This window comes from Salmo salar, chromosome ssa02 (assembly GCF_905237065.1).
Source record: "Salmo salar chromosome ssa02, Ssal_v3.1, whole genome shotgun sequence".
Lineage (NCBI taxonomy): Eukaryota > Metazoa > Chordata > Actinopteri > Salmoniformes > Salmonidae > Salmo > Salmo salar.
This window is the reverse complement of record NC_059443.1, coordinates 56463314-56482349: the sequence shown is the minus strand read 5'-3', so window position 1 is coordinate 56482349 and position 19036 is coordinate 56463314. Positions and strand designations below refer to the sequence as shown.

Genomic DNA, 19036 nt, shown 5'->3' with positions numbered 1-19036 from the left:
TGGATTCACATCTCCATCTCAACCAAAATAAAAGGACTAAGCCATTGGAACAGCTCTCCTTCAAATGTTGATATTTGGTTTCACTGACCAAACATAATTCAGTATCACTTTTTTCATTACAGTAAATAGCCTAATAACTTGTCGACAAGTATGTTGGATTTACTTCTCCATCTCAACCATTAATCTATAGGACTGAGCCAGTGGCACAAATGAAACAAGCTAAGTGTGACGACCCTCCCACTCTGTCTGCCGAATTCTTTCTCTTTGCTCTTGTTTTCCATAGTAGGATGTCGGTGGGCGGAGCTTGTAGGGTCGTCAGCGAAATTGGACACACCTGGGCTCGGGTGTTTCCCGGGGATAAATACACCTTTCCTCCGCACATCGAGGAGACTCTCGCTACACAGACACTGTTGGTTTTTGGTTGTGGCATTTTGTGGCTTGTTTGTTTTGGCACCTCTCAAAACCCCTCATTATCACAATCTATGCATGCAACCACTCACTTACATTAATGACTACACACACCATTGTTACTTGTTTATAGTTTACTTTAGTTAATAAATATGTTTTTGTTATTCCTTGACCTCTGCGTTGGCTCCCTTTTTGTTACGGGTTACGAGCCGGTTCGTTATAAGGGGGGGCTGGTCTGGGATCATAAGGTTGGTTCCTAGACATTTTGGCATATAGGATTTTGTGGCATTATGATGGATTCATGTTAATTGGGATGCGATTTGGTCGATATTCACTGTCTAGTCTTCGGTATAGTGCCTTAGTGATTTTGGTTGTCTAGTGACGTCGTCAAACAGGTGCGTTCCATGGAGAAGTATGCCAGTAGGCTTGATACTAGTGTCGTTAAGCTAACTGTTAAGTGTATTTTGTTTGTGAGAACGTGGAGTTAGTGTTAGTTAGTTTTTTTTAGTTGCGCTGTTTGGTAGGCCCAGTGTTTGCCTTTTTGTTTGGTGAACTTGCAACTGCGGTGGATAGTTGCTTGTGTATTGCGTTGGAGAGAAACATTGGTTAGTTTCCAGGCCCCTGCCCAGACTGGAAACTCCTGCTCTACTTACTGTTGGGATTTTGGTCCGAGGTGAGTACAATCTGCTGTGTACCTCAGTGGGAGATTTGGGTAGGGTAGTGCTATTTGCTACCCAGAGCTACAGTTGAAGTCAGAAGTTTACATACACGTAGGTTGGAGTAATTAAAACCCGTTTTTCAACACACGTTTTCTCGAGCGTGTTGTCCCATAGTGTATGCGTGTCGTCCAGGTGACTGACCACTGTTTATTTTATTTTGTTTTCTGTTCCCTGCTGTCCTCGTTTTCTTCTTTCCTCTTAAAGGATGCTTCCTGTGCGCAAAGATTGCTGAGGTCTGGGGAGGACGAGATCGGCTGGGGCAGTAGGACAGTGTTAACCAGGGCAGTATTTTGTTTGTGTGGTGGTCCCTGGTTTTCTTTCTTTGCTCCTGTATTCTTTAATAGGATGTCGGTGGGTGGAGCCGGGAGGGTCGTCAGCGAAATGGGACACACCTGGGCTTGGGTGTGTCCCAGGGATAAATACACCTTTCCCTGTAAACCGTGGAGATTCTCTCCCCAGAGACACTGTTGGTTTTTGTTTGTGGCATTTTGTCTTGTTTGTATTGGCACCTCTCAACACCCCTCATTATCATCATCTATGCCTGCAACCACTCACTTACACTACTGATTACTGACTACACACACCATTGTTACTTGTTTATAGTTTACTTTAGTTAATAAATGTTTTTGTTATTCCTTGATCTCTGCATTGGCTCCCTTTTTGTTACTGGCTATGAGCTGGTTCGTGACATAAGCAGTAGATACATTTCCTTCAAATGTTGCTATTTTGTTGTGTAGACAACCAAACACAATTCAATATTATTTTTGTAAAACAATAGCCTACAGTGAAGGCTCTTACAAAAGTTTGTAACAGTTCAACCTTAACCTCTCTAGGGTAGGTGGCACCAAATCGTCCCACCTACGCAACAGCCAGTCTAATCCCGTGGTGCGATATTCAAATACCTTAGAAATGCTATTACTTCAATTTCTCAAACATATGACTATTTTACACAATTTTAAAGACAAGACTCTCCTTTATCTAACCACACTGTCCGATTTCAAAAAGGCTTTACAACGAAAACAAAACATTAGATTATGTCAGCAGAGTACCCAGCCAGAAATAATCAGACACCCATTTTTCAAGCTAGCATATAATGTCACATAAACCCAAACCACAGCTAAATGTAGCACTAACCTTTGATGATCTTCATCAGATGACAACCCTAGGACATTATGTTATACAATACATGCATGTTTTGTTCAATCAAGTTCATATTTATATCAAAACCAGCTTTTTACATTAGCACGTGACGTTCAGAACTAGCATACCCCCCGCAAACTTCCGGGGAATTTACTAAATTACTTACGATAAACGTTCACAAAAAGCATAACAATTATTTTAAGAATTATAGATACAGAACTCCTCTATGCACTCGATATGTCCGATTTTAAAATAGCTTTTTGGTGAAAGCACATTTTGCAATATTCTAAGTACATAGCCCAGCCATCACGGGCTAGCTATTTAGACACCCAGCAAGTTTAGCCTTCACCAAAATCAGATTTACTATTACAAAAGTTTGATTACCTTTGCTGTTCTTCGTCAGAATGCACTCCCAGGACTTCTACTTCAATAACAAATGTTGGTTTGGTCACAAATAATCCATTGTTATATTCGAACAGCAGCGTTTTGTTCGTGCGTTCAAGAAACTATCCGAAATGGTAAATCAGGGTTACGAGCATGGCGCATTTCGTGACAAAAAATGTCTAAATATTCCATTACCGTACTTTGAAGCATGTCAACCGCTGTTTAAAATCAATTTTTATGCAATTTATCTTGTAAAAAAACGATAATATTCCGACCGGGAATCTGCGTTTCGGTAAATAGAGGAAAAAAAAGAAAGACAGGGGCGACCAGTGCACGCGCCTAAGCCCACTGTCCCCTGATCGGCCACTTGACAAAGGCGATAATGTGTTTCAGCCTGGGTCTCGAATGACGACATTCAGCTTTTTCCCGGGCTCTGAGAGCCTATGGGAGCCGTGGGAAGTGTCACGTTACCGCAGAGATCCTTTGTTTTGGAAAGAGATGGCAAAGAAAGCCAATAAATGGTCAGACAGGCCACTTCCTGTAAAGGAATCTCTCAGGTTTTTGCCTGCCATATGAGTTCTGTTATACTCACTGACACCATTCAAACAGTTTTAGAAACCTTAGGGTGGTTTCTATCCATATCTAATAAGTATATGCATATTCTAGTTACTGGGTAGGAGTAGTAACCAGATTAAATCGGGTACGTTTTTTATCCGGCCGTGTAAATACTGCCCCCTAGCCCTAAGAGGTTAATGAGTAAAACATCCATAGCAGTTGTTTTGGCGCTGCCAGAGGTGGAACTGCGTTTGTGCTGTCAAAGCCAAAGTGGCTCTTGGCATTATACCTAAAGCAGACATTGACTTTGGCTACAGGGAGTCCCATTAATAGAAATCCCATGCAGCCTTGTTTACAAGTTCAATAGCTGGAATATGAGCAGGGCCAGCTCCAGGCATAAGCGACTTAAGCCATCATTTGGGGCCCCCTGACCCAATTGTGAAAATGTGCATGAAATGTTTTATAAAATTGCAAATTTTTCTCTATGCCGCTTGGCAAAATGTGTAGAACTGCAGAAATGTTTTCTCTCCACTGTCAAGAAGGGGGCCACTAAACGTTTTGCCTGCTTGATGGGGGGGACCCCCAAATAAATCTTGCTTAGAGTCAACTCTGAATGTGAGATGTAATCTACACCTCGATTAGGATGATAAAAATCTTCATTTCGTTGAACGATTTTTCAATTTGAGCATAATTCTTTCTATATAGCCTACACTTTCTCGTTCTGAACTACTAACAAGAGTGAGGCTTTGTGAAAATGACCGAAAGAGCAGCTGCTCACCGATTTGACAGCGCCAAAGCAGTTCCACCTCCAACACATCTGCTATGCGGGTGTCTGTTTTTGCCGGTTAATGCTTGATCTGATTGAATATAGCCATTTAACAAATTCAATAAACCGATGCATAACAACTATCTCTGCGATGCTTTAGGTTGTATGATATTCAGAGACTGAGATTTTGCAAGTCAGAAATATTTTTTGGACTTTACTTTAAATGGGAAATCTGGCACTGTCAATTGAGCTATTCACTTACTGAAAACTTCAGAAAAACAATAATGCATTTCGCTATTTTGATAGTCCCAGGTGTTCTGAATAAGAGATTATAATTGCTCATTTTACAATATTACAACATATTTGGTAGGAAGAATAACATCAAATATGGGTTGGACTAGATTCTTTTCATAATTTTTATCATGAAATTGCATACCCAACATTATGTCATGTTAAACTAAGTAGAATTGTAGGAACTTAGCTTTAAAACAAATGTCAGGGCCAAATTTCTGGTCCTAGTCCACCCCTGCTTGCACAATGTACTTTTAATGAAATCTCAACTGCAATTCAGCTTATTTGGTTGTACTATTCATTAGATGAAGCACAATGATAACACATTCCATTGTACAGATAACTATCATTGTTTTCTCATTTGAACTTTGTGCTAAATGGTTGGAAGTGCAGTTATAACTCATTTAGGTGACAACCAAATTCCATTGGAATTCCATAGGAAATTGGTTGTGTTTTTGGATGGTTGAAAGCATAGTGATAACACGTTGGGAATTCAACAAACTTTTGGCTGTCTTTTCGAATGGGTGAATGTAGGTTAAATTCTCATTGATCAACATCTCAACCAAATATCCCCCAATTGTCCATGTTGAAATGACGTGTGCCCAGTGTGATGTCACTGCAGCATACATGTTAATAATGTGTCAGCTATGGTGACAATTTACCTACAAAGGTTAAATGTTACTTTTTTGTTACATATTCCACCAATGCCACTATAATCTAATTTACCACAAATCATTAACATGTGGACATAATTGATGCAATGCTCTTTGGCTTTAACCAAATGCAAATTAACATTTTCACATACTAAATGTGAGACTCAAATGTTAACCTCTGGAGCATGATAAAGAAAAATCTGCAAGAAATGCTCTGGTTGTATGGAAATATACAAATATACAAACAAGCGATAGCTTGTTCTTGCACGCTGCAGATGCCAAGTTCCCTGCCAAGGTGTTGAGGGAAAAGAACAGTGCTATAATCCCATTTTAGGTGTGTTTTCCTGGGGTACAATGCCCGGAGTAATGACTCATCCCATAGGGGCTATAAAGTGGTACTTTTGTCAGTCCTACAGACTCTTACAATAGATTGAACATGCATAAAGTTGAGTGAAACTTAAAACAATGGTACCTGAGTCTGTGCATAAAATCCGAAAAACTATCAAGGAACAATGGACTGTTGCATTTAATGAAAAGGACAGGAGATGTTCTTGCAAGATATCAGTGTGTGAGACAAAGACAGGTCTGTTCGGGGAGAATGTTGTCCGGGTGTCAAGCGAAAGATCACATTGTACCGTGAAGTTTCTTTGCAACTTGTTGTCTTAGTAACATAACAAGTACAGATAAATAGCCATTCTGTGTGTCATGGCAAAGCTCACCTGTCAAAGTTAAGCTGTGTGTGTTGACTGACTGACTGACCTACCTGGGGATAATAGAAGCAGGTTTGTCTATGCTTTCAACCAGACGTTATTATGGGAGAGGAAATCCATCTGTTTATAGTTGTGTGCAATTTTATATGCTTGTGCAGGCAGACACCGTACATAGATGGGGGAGGGTGGAGTTGCACGACAATGGTTTATTTTCAATATTCACACAAAGTACATATCTATCCTCTTCCATCTCCTTCTGCATGCTAGCATCTGCCCTCAGGGTGTCAAAGTGGGTGGAGGAGCCCTGCTCTGCCCTACATGAGGTAATTACTACCTGTATTCCTCCCTTCTCTGTTCCTCCCTTCTGCCTCTCCCACCTATGTCCTCCTCCCTCCCACCCTCCCTCCCTCCTTCCACCCTGTGCAGCATAAAAAGGGAACAGAGGCTGGGCCGTGCACCACATTCTCTCTCCTCTTCATCCCAGGCAGGCAGACTCCCTCTCAGCAGCCATGTCCTTCTCCAGATCTAGCATGTCCTACAGCAGCAGCGGTGGTGGAGGTGGCACCATGTCAATGAGGTCTGGAGGTGGAGGTGGAATGGGTATGGGTATGGGCTCCTCCCGCTTCTCCTCGATGGGTGGTGGTGGTGGAGGAGGCCGCGTCACTGCCATGAGGGCCGGCAGTGTGTACGGAGGTGCAGGAGGCTCTGGGGTGCGCATCTCTAGCTCCTCGTTTGGTTCTGGCGGCGGAGGTGGTGGTGGCGGTTATGGTTTCGGAATGGGAGGGGGTGGCGGCGGTAGTGGCGGTTATGGTTTCGGCATGGGAGGAGGTGGTGGCGGCGGTGGAGCCGACCTCCATGTGTCGGTCAACGAGAAGGCCACAATGCAGAACCTGAACGACCGCCTGTCCAACTACTTGGAGAAGGTGCGCTCTCTGGAGGCGGCCAACGCCGAGCTGGAGCTGAAGATCCGTCAGTTCATGGAGAGCAAGACGTCCCCCAGCGCTCGTGACTACTCTCGCTTTTACGCTACTATCGCCGAACTGCAGGACAAGGTATGTGACATGTGTCCTAGATGGCAAAAGCACTAAATAATGACATCTCAGCATGTCAAAACATGGTAATGTCTGCAGAGTGACAATGTTAAGCTTTGTTAGAGAATACAGATACATGGTACGTATGTCATCAGATTGTTTTCCAACAAGTTACTTAGAGTGATATGAATATGACTTGCTAAATGATACACATTTGTTATAATTGACTCAACCAAGATATTGCAACAAAGATAGATGCCTAAGACAGTATGCATATTTGCAGCTGAAGCATTGAACATAAAGCAGATCTTTGAAGCCAATCCTTCCTGTCTGTTAAGAGCCCCTAGGCGATTGCAATAGGTGCAATTTGTTTCTTTGTGTCATGCTTTACAATGACCATAATGACCATAGGTTCCCTGTAATCCTTCTATGGGCTATCATTTGCAGTGCAGCTGAAACGCAGAACTCAATGATTACAGTGTGGTATCACAGTTTGTGCGTACTGCATTAGTGTGAAATTCCCTGCATGCCCCATCCTGAAACGTTTTTCCATCCTCTACCTCTCAGATCCAGGCTGCCACTTGCTTGAATGGAGGCATCTATCTGAACATCGACAACGCAAAGCTCGCTGCAGATGACTTCAGAACCAAGTAAGTATATCGAAAATCATCCACATATACAGAACAATGCTGGTGCATACCATAAACCAAATGGAATAACCCCAAATCTGTAAAAACCCTCTTACTGCTTTTTACAGAATTTTGTGTTGAATCTATAAAAAAGGAAGCCAAATGACATTACCCTTCCCCTCCACCATAGCCACACCATCCCAACAGACATATCAGAAGCCTGGTGTTACTTTCTGTTATTTTCCCAAAACTAAATGGAATACTAGATTCTATAACCTCCTTCCTATTTTCACAGAGGAACACATTCCGGCAGTTCTTTGACCTAAGCTCTCTCTATCTCTCAGGTATGAGAACGAGCTGGCCATGCGTCAGTCGGTGGAGGCAGACATCGCTGGGCTGAAGAGGATGCTGGACGAGATGACCATGGCCAGATCTGACCTGGAGATGCAGATCGAGGGGCTGAAGGAGGAGCTCATCTATCTCAAGAAGAACCATGAGGAGGTGGGTGTGGGCTGATGGAACATATCCATACAGTCCCTTAAAGTATTACATCTATTGACCATGTCAACCTGCTATGGGTCTTCATTAGAACACCACTGCTGGATTTAAAGCACATTTATATCAAGCAATGGGGTTCAAATTTATAATGAAGACAGAGGGCAGCTCAAGTTGTTACCATCAGCAGAGGTTAGTCACTCACCCCTATATGTTTCTCCACAGGAGCTGCTGGCCATGAGGACGCAGATGACTGGACAGATCAATGTGGAAGTGGATGCAGCACCACAGGAGGACCTGTCCAGAGTCATGGCTGAGATCCGTGAGCAGTACGAGTCCGTTAGTGCCAAGAACCAGCGCGATCTGGAGGCCTGGTTCCAGACCAAGGTAGAACCTCTAGAACCTCTAAACTATGTTCATGGTGTAGATGTTCCTTTACTTCTAGTTGGTAACGTTGTCACATTCTATCATGGGTTTGTTTGTTCCTGTGATGATTGACCATTGTTTTACAGACAGAGACGTTGAACAAGGAGGTGGCGTCCAGCACAGAGGTTCTCCAGACCTCCAAGTCAGAGATCTCAGAGATCCGTCGCACACTGCAGGGCCTGGAGATCGAACTGCAGTCACAGCTCAGCATGGTGAGTAGTAATTCCTAACATCTAACCACTGACAACAGTTTAGGGGACATTACTTACACGACTTTTTGCAACTTTCTTCAATAATCAACAATTTACTCTCTTCATTCTCTACCATCCCTCAAGTATCTCACTGTCACCTGGACTCTTCCACTATCCCTCAATTTGTTATAGCCAGGCACCACTCCCTTACTATAGCTAACCTCTACCTGCCTACACATTCAATTACTAGAGCTAACTTTTTCAGTATGACTGTAAACATTCCAAATTCCAAACCTACTCCCACTGTTTTTGACACATCATCTCTATCTCTCCCGGCCAATAGAAAGGCTCCCTGGAGAACACTCTGGCGGAGACGGAGGGCCGTTACTCAATGCAGCTGGGACGCCTCCAGAACCAAGTGACCAGTCTGGAGGAGCAGCTAATGTCTCTCCGCAGCGACATGGAACGCCAGGGCCAGGAGTACAAGATGCTGCTGGACATCAAGACACGCCTGGAGATGGAGATCGCTGAGTACAGGAGGCTGCTGGACGGAGAGGCTAGCGGGTAAGGCAGGATGGGAAGAGGGGTGACAAGGGTCCTTGAAACAAGTGAAAATGTTTCCTTCAACATTTGACTTTATAAACAATGTTCATTTGAAGTTGAGCTTAATATGAGCCATTGTTACTTTTGACATGAATCTACTGGTGTTTGCCCTTTAATAGATACTTATTATGATCATAGATCATAGATGCTAACCATGGGGTTCCCTTCCTTACAGCCTCGGCATCAGCTCCTCGAAATCTGGCCACAGCTCCTCCAGCTCCCACATCAGCTCCTCCAGCTCTGGCCCCAGCTCCACCACCAAAGGCAAGGTGGTGATCGTCACAGAGGAAATGGTGGGCGGCAAGGTTGTTTCCTCAAGAGAAACCAAACACACCACATAAGGTCCCACACACGCAGTGAGCACTGCAGCAAGCAATGGGTTAACCCCATAGAAATAGAATTACTAGAATGGGTATAGGAAATGAGAGGCCAGCACATGGAATATTACTGCTCTCCAGTGCTTTATTCATGCAACCTAAAATACAACGTTTCAACTTCTACAAAGTTTTCATCAGATGAAAAATTCCTGTCTTTGTTATCTGTGTTATTTGTTTAGGCCAGCTCTGGTTAACTCTAGTTTAAGATGTGCATTCCATCCTCCTATTCTTTCTAGAATGGCTAAAGCCCGTCAGACACCCATCATGGATTATTGACTTGAATGGGGATTTATTTTCTGGTAATTCTATTTCTATGGTTAACACCTCCAGAACAACACATTTTGCTACATCTGGATGGAACACCAACAACAGACCCCATTGTGAATGTAATAAAGATGCTCTGACTTGCTGACACCATCATTCTGTCTTCAGTGTCTTTCAACTTGATTTATCTGATCTGGCGTGCTCCCATCCATCTGACTATCATATAGGTTGTTATATTTTGCACATGAGGCCAATTCTATGGTCTTGAGAAAGTATATGTGTCATTATGATCTTGAATAGTGTAATTTATGACATTCACTTGTACTGAGGTTAATACAATGCAAAACAAATTGAAATATTGATAGTAGAAAAGTGTCAGCAAAATTATATATTTCTATCTCTATTCAGAGTTATACTGTATGGAGGGTGTTTGTGGAGTCAACTGTAGGGTCAACTGTAGGGCTGTACACCATGTTTTAGTGGAAATATTTAGATTTGAAAACACTACATTTTAAATTAGATGCCAAAATGTATCTGCTATGACATCCATACTCACATGTTCATATAGTCAGTCTATGATAAAGCATGAATATCTCTAAAACAAGTGAAACCATACAGTCCATTCTCATTCAACCACATAATCTTTATTGATGGTTCTGTTGACAAATTATTACTTGATCTCATCTACATCCACATCGAGGTTCTAGGTGTTCTCCATCATAATTACCATGTAGGTGTAATATTGCCTGTGTGTAGCTGGTGTAGAGGGGTCAGGCGCAGGACAGCAGATGTGAGTAATAAACATAATTTACTCAATTATTCACATATACAACGCAAATATGCGAGCCCACAATAACGGACTGTATTACAAAACAAACCATCACTCACAAAAAACCATGGGGGAACAGAGGGTTAAATAATGACCAAGTAATTGGGGGAATGAAACCAGGTAAGACAAGGACAAAACAAATGGAAAATGAAAAGTGGATCGGCGATGGCTAGAAGGCCGGTGACGTCGGTCGCCGAACGTCGCCCGAACAAGGAGAGGGACCGACTTCGGCGGAAGTCGTGACATTAGGTCTATGGAGGTAGCTGAGGTGCATGAGCTTCCTATTTTTTATACTGAAGTCAATGCAGCCAGAGGAGGACGGAAAATAGCTGTCCTCCGGCTACACCAGGGTGCTACCCTAGAGGGTCCTGTTGAGACTACTGTAGGTCTTCATTGCGAAGTGTGTTTTAGATCATGATGTGTTTGGTGATGTGAGTATATGTAGTATAGTTGTATTTAAAAAGCATATTTTTTTTATTTAGAATTATTTAGTATTTTTCTGAAAATCACTGAGTAGCTCCTCTGAGGAGCCTCCCCTGTTACACAACATCAGGCATTGGAGTTAGATGATGGTCAGTTCGCGTTGACAGATATGACTGTGGGAGACTTAGGAGATTTGGGAAACTCATACAAAGGCTTAGAAAGTAGAGTGCTCTACTCACAGTGGTGGACAGCCATAAATCAAAATGCAGACCACGTATACACTACATGGCCAAAAGTATGTGGACACTTGCTCGTCGAACACATCATTCCAAAATCATGGGCATTAATATGGAGTTGGTCCCCCCTTTGCTATTATAACAGCCTACACTCTTCTGGGAAGGCTTTCCACTAGACGTTGGAACATTGCTGCGGGTACTTGGTTCTATTCAGCTGCAAGAGCATTAGTGAGGTTGGGCACTGATATTTGGTGATTAGGCCTGGCTCGCAGTTGGTGTTCCATTTCATCCCAAAGTTGTCGATAGAATGTCATTGTATGCTGTAGTGTTAAGATTTCTCTTCACTGGAACTAACGGGCCTATCCCGAACCATGAAAACCAGCCTCAGACCATTATTCCTCCTCCACCAAACTTTACAGTTGGCACTATGCATTCGGACCAGTAGCATTTTCCTGGCATCTGCCAAACCCAAATTCATCCCAGTGTTGGTGAAGCGTGATTCATCACTCCAGAGAACACGTTTCCACTGCTTCAGAGTCCAATGGATCGAGTTTTACACCACTCTATCAGAAGCTTGGCATTGTTCATGGTGGTCTTAGGCTTTTGTGCGGCTGCTCAGCCATGGAAACATATTTCATAAAGCTCCCGGCCAACAGTTTATGTGCTGACCTTGCTTCCAGAGGCAGTTTGGAACTCGGTATTGAGTGTTGCAACCGAGGAGAGACAATTTTTATGCGCTTCAGCACTCGGCGGTCCTGTTCTGTGAGCTTGTGTGGCCTAACACTTTGTGGCTGAGCCGTTGTTGCTCCTAGATGTTTCCACTTCATAATAACAGCACTTACAGTTGTCCGGAACAGCACCAGCAGTGCATAAATTTGACAAACTGACTTGCTGGAAAGGTGGCATCCTATGGCGGTGCCCCGTTGAAAGTCCCTGAGCTCTTCAGTAAGGCCAATCTACTGCCAATGTTTGTTTATGGAGATTGCACAGCTGTGTGCTTGATTTTATTCACGTGTCAGCAACGGGTGTGGCTGAAATAGTCAAATCCACTAATTTGAAGGGGTGTCCACATACATTTGGCCACGTAGTGTATGATAGATGATACAGTGATTCATGCATTCAGATGAATTTATTATATCTAATTTGATTGCATTGCCCTGGCACCTTGTTTGTGTGAACACGCCAATGCAAACTCACTGACTGACTGCACCCTTCTGATTTAGCATTTCTCAGAAAAGACCATAATTTCACAAACGTAATAAGACACATGTGATAGCACTTGGGATTTGAATCCATTTCAACTAGTTTGAGGTCTAGAAATTACTGCTTTAGCATGTCTTCTTTTAGACATATTTGTTCATGCGAAGGGGGTCTGTTTGCTCCTACGTTGGGGACATTGTGTGTCTGGAAGAACCAGTTACAGAATGCCAATGGACAGGGGTTGAGTTCTGGGTGAATCTAGTGACTGTCAGTGGCTCTATGTGCTGTTGTGCTTGGCTCGGCTCTCTGTGACTGGGTTTTATTCAGCCACAAACAACCAGGAAATATGTTATGAATAATTAAAGGCCGAGGCTAAGGTGAGGAGGTATATTTTAGTTTTTACAAACTTTAGACAAGTCTTAGGGCAACATTTATCTATTGTTATTTTTGGACTGAGGCTGGAGCACTCAGGAATACTCAACACCTCTTGGAAAGTAATTCTGGCATGTCTTTGGCATTAAGATATGTGTAATTCTTCCGCTAAAAAATAAAAAGTTTAACCTGGGCTTCGCTCCTTTCATATTTATTTTGATCCTGACAAATTCCCCAGTTCCTGCCGGTGACAAGCAGACCCATAACATGATGCTGCCATCCCAACGCTTGAAATTACAAAGCGTTTCACCCTGTGTTGTGTTTTCAGAATCAAAATAAATAATGGAGCAATGCCCAGGTAAAATGTTAGAGGAAAATGGTAACCTCTGGAGCGTGACAAAAAAGATCTGCAAGAAATCTGTGGTTATATGGAAATATTCAGATGCAAAGTTCTCTGCTAAGGTGTTAAGGGAAAAGAAGAGTACTTTAATCCCATCTGGGGAACGATGACCAGAGTAATGACTCATCCCATGGGGGCTATAAAGTGGTAAAAGGAAGGAAAAACTACTTTTGCGGTCCTGCAGACTCCTACAGTAGATGGGACATTCATAAAGTTGAGTGAAACTTAGGAAAATGGAACCTGAGTCTATGCATAAAATCAGAAAATCTATCAAGGAACAATCGACTGTTGTGTTTAAGGAAAAAAAACAGGTCTGTTTGGGGAGAATTTTGTCTGGGTGTCAAGCAAAAGATCATATTGTACCAGGAGGATTCTTTGAAACTTGTTGTCTGGGTGACATAACAGGTACAGGTAAATAGCCATTCAGTGTTTCAAAAAATATGCTCAGAAAACATCTGTCACCTGTCACAGCATGTCAAAGTTATAATGTGTGTGTTGACTGATTAAATGACTTACCTGGGGCTAATTGAAGCAGGCCTGTCCATGCTTTAAACCAGATGCTTTTACGGGAGAGTAATTCCATCTCTTTATGGGAGTGTGTACTTCTATATGTTTGTGTGAGTGCCTGCAAGCACCCTGCCGGCTGATACCACCTATAGAGTGAGATGGGGGAGAGTGGAGTTCCACAACAATAGAATATTTTCAAAATTTGCATATCCACACATACAGTACATATCAATCTATCCTCTTCAATCTTCTGCATCCTAACGTGTCAAAGTGGGGCGAGGAGCCCTGCCCTACATGTGGTAATACCTCCCTGTTTTCAACCCTTCTCTTTTACTCCCTTCTGCCTCTCCAACACATGTCCTCCTCCCACCCTCCCTCCCTCCTTCCACCATGTGCAGCATAAAAAGGGAACAGCGGCTGGGCCGTGCACCACATTCTCTCTCCTCTTCATCCCAGGCAGGCAGACTCCCTCTCAGCAGCCATGTCCTTCTCCAGATCTAGCATGTCCTACAGCAGCAGCGGTAGTGGAGGTGGCACCATGTCAATGAGGTCTGGAGGTGGAGGTGGAATGGGTATGGGTATGGGCTCCTCCCGCTTCTCCTCGATGGGTGGTGGTGGTGGAGGAGGCCGCGTCACTGCCATGAGGGCCGGCAGTGTGTACGGAGGTGCAGGAGGCTCTGGGGTGCGCATCTCTAGCTCCTCGTTTGGTTCTGGCGGCGGAGGTGGTGGTGGCGGTTATGGTTTCGGCATGGGAGGGGGTGGCGGCGGTAGTGGCGGTTATGGTTTCGGCATGGGAGGAGGTGGTGGCGGCGGTGGAGCCGACCTCCATGTGTCGGTCAACGAGAAGGCCACAATGCAGAACCTGAACGACCGCCTGTCCAACTACTTGGAGAAGGTGCGCTCTCTGGAGGCGGCCAACGCCGAGCTGGAGCTGAAGATCCGTCAGTTCATGGAGAGCAAGACGTCCCCCAGCGCTCGTGACTACTCTCGCTTTTACGCTACTATCGCCGCCCTGCAGGACAAGGTACGTGACATGTGTCCTTGATAGCAAGAGCACTCAATAATGACATCACAGCATGTCAAAACATGGTAATGTCTGCAGAGCGACAATGTTATGCTTCATTAGAGACTACATTTACATGGTGTGCACTTGTCAGTTACTGAGAGTTATACATGACTATTGGAAAATGCTAAATTATGTGCAGTTGTTATAATTGATTCAACCAACATATTGCACCAAAGATAGATGCAAAGACAGTATGTATATTTGCAGCTGAAGCATCGAAAATATAACAGATCATTGAAGCCTATCCTTCCTGTCTGTTAAGAGCCCCTAGGCGATTGCGAAAGGTGCAATTTGTTTCTTTGTGTCATGCTTTACAATGTTCAAAAAGACAACAGGTTCCCTGTAATGCTTCTATGGGCTATCATATACAGTGCAGCTGAAACTCAGAACTCAATGATTACAGTGTGGTATCACAGTTTGTGCGTACTGCATTAGTGTGAAATTCCCTGCATGCCCCATCCTGAAACGTTTTTCCATCCTCTACCTCTCAGATCCAGGCTGCTACTCACGTAAACGGAGGTATCTATCTGAACATCGACAACGCAAAGCTCGCTGCAGATGACTTCAGAACCAAGTAAGTATATCCAAAATCATCCACATATGCAGAACACTGCTGGTGCATTCCATATACCAAATGGAATAAGCCCAAATCTGTAAAAACCCTCATAATGTTTTTTATTTCATTTTGCGTAGAATCAATAAAAAGGAAATCAAATGACACCATAACCACACCATCCCAACAGACATATCAGAAGCCTGGTGTTACTTTCTGTTATTTTCCAAAAACTTAAAGGAATACTAGACTCTATAACCTCCTTCCTATTTTCACAGAGGAACACATTCAGGCAGCTTTTTGACCAAAGCTCTCTCTATCTCTCAGGTATGAGAACGAGCTGGCCATGCGTCAGTCGGTGGAGGCAGACATCGCCGGACTGAAGAGGATGCTGGACGAGATGACCATGACCAGATCTGACCTGGAGATGCAGATCGAGGGGCTGAAGGAGGAGCTCATCTATCTCAAGAAGAACCATGAGGAGGTGGGTGTGGGCTGATGGAACATATCCATACAGTCCCTTAATGTATTACATCTATTGACCATGTCAACCTGCTATGGGTCTTCACTAGAACTCCATTGCTGGCTTTCAAGCACATTTGTGTCAAGCAATGGTGTTCAAATGTATAATGAAGACAGAGGGCAGGTCAAGTTGTTACCATCAGGCAGAGGTTAGTCACGTCTTAATTATTTAAACTCACCCCTATGTGTTTCTCCACAGGAGCTGCTGGCCATGAGGACGCAGATGACTGGACAGATCAATGTGGAAGTGGACGCAGCACCACAGGAGGACCTGTCCAGAGTCATGGCTGAGATCCGTGAGCAGTACGAGTCCGTTAGTGCCAAGAACCAGCGCGATCTGGAGGCCTGGTTCCAGACCAAGGTAGAACCTCTAGAACCTCTAAACTATGTTCATGGTGTAGATGTTCCTTTACTTCTAGTTGGTAACATTGTCACATTCTATCATGAGTTGGTTTGTTCCTGTGATGATCGATAACTTATAGTGGTGTAATGTTCTTAAGTAAAAATACTTTAAAGCACTACTTAAGTAGTTTTTGGGGTATCTGTGCTTTACTCTTTATATTTTTGACTACTTTTACTTTTACTTCACTACATTCCTAAAGAAAATAATGTTCTCCATACACCTTATCTGACACCCAAAGTACTTGTTAGATTTTGAATGGTTAGCAGGACAGGAAATTGGTCCAATTCATTCACTTACCAAGAGAACATCCCTGGTAGTACCCTATTGCCTCTGATCTGGCGAACTCACTTAACACACATACTTCATTTGTAAGTTATTTCTGAATGTTGGAGTATGCCCCTGGCTAAAAAAACTAATAATTTATACTTTAACTCTTAATACTTAAGTATATTTTAGAAATTACATTTACTTAAGTATGTTTTAAACCAAACAGTGGTAGACTTTTACTCAAGTACTATTGTACTGGGTGACTTTTACTTGAGTCATTTTCTATTAAGGTATGTTTACTTTTAGTCAAGTATGACAATTGGGTACTTTTTCCACCATTAACGACGTATTCTTTTTTACAGACGGAGACGTTGAACAAGGAGGTGGCGTCCAGCACAGAGGTTCTCCAGACCTCCAAGTCAGAGATCTCAGAGATCCGTCGCACACTGCAGGGCCTGGAAATCGAACTGCAGTCACAGCTCAGCATGGTGAGTAGTAATTACAAACATCTGACCAAGGTCCACAGTTTAGGGGACATTACTTACACAACTTTCTACAACTTTCTTCAATAATCAACAGTTGACTCTTTCATGATTCTCTTTACCATCCCTCAAATATCTCACTTTCACCTGATTTCTTCCACTATCCCTCAAGTTGTTATAGCCAGGCACCACTCCCTTACTATAGCTAACCTCTACCTGCCTACACATTCAATTACTAGAGCTAACTTTTTCAGTATGACTGTAAACATTCCAAATTCCAAACCTACTCCCACTGTTTTTGACACATCATCTCTATCTCTCCCGGCCAATAGAAAGGCTCCCTGGAGAACACTCTGGCGGAGACGGAGGGCCGTTACTCAATGCAGCTGGGACGCCTCCAGAACCAAGTGACCAGTCTGGAGGAGCAGCTAATGTCTCTCCGCAGCGACATGGAACGCCAGGGCCAGGAGTACAAGATGCTGCTGGACATCAAGACACGCCTGGAGATGGAGATCGCTGAGTACAGGAGGCTGCTGGACGGAGAGGCTAGCGGGTAAGGCAGGATGGGATTGGATGTCTCCCTCAACATTTGACTATAAAAACAATGTTCATTTGAAGGTGACCTTACTATGAGACATGGTTACTTTTGACATGAATCTACTGCTCTGTGACCTTTAATAGATAGTTATTATGATCATAGATGCTAACTATGCTAACCATCGGTATCCCTTCCTCACAGCCTCGGCCACAGCTCCTCCAGCTCCCACACCAGCTCCTCTAGCTCCGGCCTCAGCTCCGGCCCCAGCTCCACCACCTCCACCACATCCACCACACGCAAGGTGGTGATCGTCACAGAGGAAATGGTGGGCGGCAAGGTTGTCTCTTCAAGTGAAACCAAACACGCCTCTTAAGGTCCCACACACACAGCAAGCACTGCAGCAAGCAATGGGTTAACCCCATAGACATATAATTACTAGAATGGGTATAGGAAATGAGAGGCCAGCACATGGAATATTGTTGTTCCCCAGTGCTTTATTCATGCAACCTAAAATACAAAGTTACAACTTATACAAAATATTTGTAAGATGAGAAATTCCTGTCTTCTTTATCTGTGTTATTTGTTTAGGCCAGCTCTGGTTAACTCTAGTTTAAGATGTGCATTCCATCCTCCTATTCTTTCTAGAATGGCTAAAGCCCCTCAGACACCCATCATGGATCATTGACTTGAATGGGGATTTATTTTCTGGTAATTCTATTTCTATGGTTAACACCTCCAGAACAACACATTCTACTACATCTGGATGGAACACCAATAACAGACCCCATTGTGAATGTAATAAAGATGCTCTGACTTGCTGACATCATCATTCTGTCTTCAGTGTCTTTCAACTTGATTTATCTGGTCTGGCGTGCTCCCATACATCTGACTATCATATTGGCTGTTATCTTTTGCACATGAGGCCAATTCTATGGTCTTGAGAAATGATATGTGTCAGTATGATCTTGAATAGTGTAGTTTATTACATTAGCTTCTGCTGAGTTGAGTTTAATTCTTTGCAATATTGAATTGCGGATAGAAGAAGTCTGATTGCTATTATCACACACCGGCTTGTAGCCCATAACAAAGAGGGTGACAATGTGGAGATAGTTAATATATACACTTTCGTATTCCCTAAAGTAAACTGTATACGATTAACAATGGTGTGTGTTGTCAGTAGTGTAAGTGAGCGGTTGCATGCATAGATGGTGATAATGAGGGGTGTTGAGAGGTGCAAAAACAAAGAAACCACAAAATGCCAGAACCAAAAATAATAGTGTGTCTACGTGGAGAGAGTTTCCTCAATGAATGGGGAAAAGGTGTATATATCTACGGGACACACCCGATCCCAGGTGCGTCCCACATCGCTGACAACCCTCCCGGCTCCGCCCCCCAACATTCCACCAAGGAAAACAAGAGCATAGAGAAAGAGTTTGGCAGACAGAGTGGGAGGGTCGTCACACTAATTGTCAGCAGAATTACATAATTATAACTCTATTAATCAAACTCTCAGTTTTTCAAGCATTAGATTCGGAGTTATACACTGTATGGAGACTGTTTCTGAGGTCAACTGTAGAGCTGTACACCGTGTTTTGG

At 43.3% G+C, this 19036-nt stretch overlaps 2 protein-coding genes across 2 annotated transcripts; both read left to right on the top strand.

The window, feature by feature from the left end:
* Positions 1-6070: 6070 nt before the first annotated feature.
* Positions 6071-9798, top strand: LOC106587793 (keratin, type I cytoskeletal 13). The gene is made up of 7 exons (XM_014176441.2): positions 6071-6678; positions 7225-7307; positions 7631-7787; positions 8007-8168; positions 8294-8419; positions 8742-8962; positions 9177-9798. The coding sequence occupies exons 1-7, from the start codon at positions 6136-6138 to the stop codon at positions 9340-9342; spliced, it is 1458 nt and encodes a 485-aa protein (XP_014031916.1). The 5' UTR covers positions 6071-6135; the 3' UTR covers positions 9343-9798.
* A 4234-nt stretch (positions 9799-14032) lies between these two features.
* Positions 14033-18269, top strand: LOC106587783 (keratin, type I cytoskeletal 13). Its single transcript, XM_014176433.2, has 7 exons — positions 14033-14633; positions 15167-15249; positions 15556-15712; positions 15950-16111; positions 16783-16908; positions 17235-17455; positions 17642-18269. The coding sequence occupies exons 1-7, from the start codon at positions 14091-14093 to the stop codon at positions 17811-17813; spliced, it is 1464 nt and encodes a 487-aa protein (XP_014031908.1). The 5' UTR covers positions 14033-14090; the 3' UTR covers positions 17814-18269.
* The last annotated feature ends 767 nt before the right edge of the window (positions 18270-19036 follow it).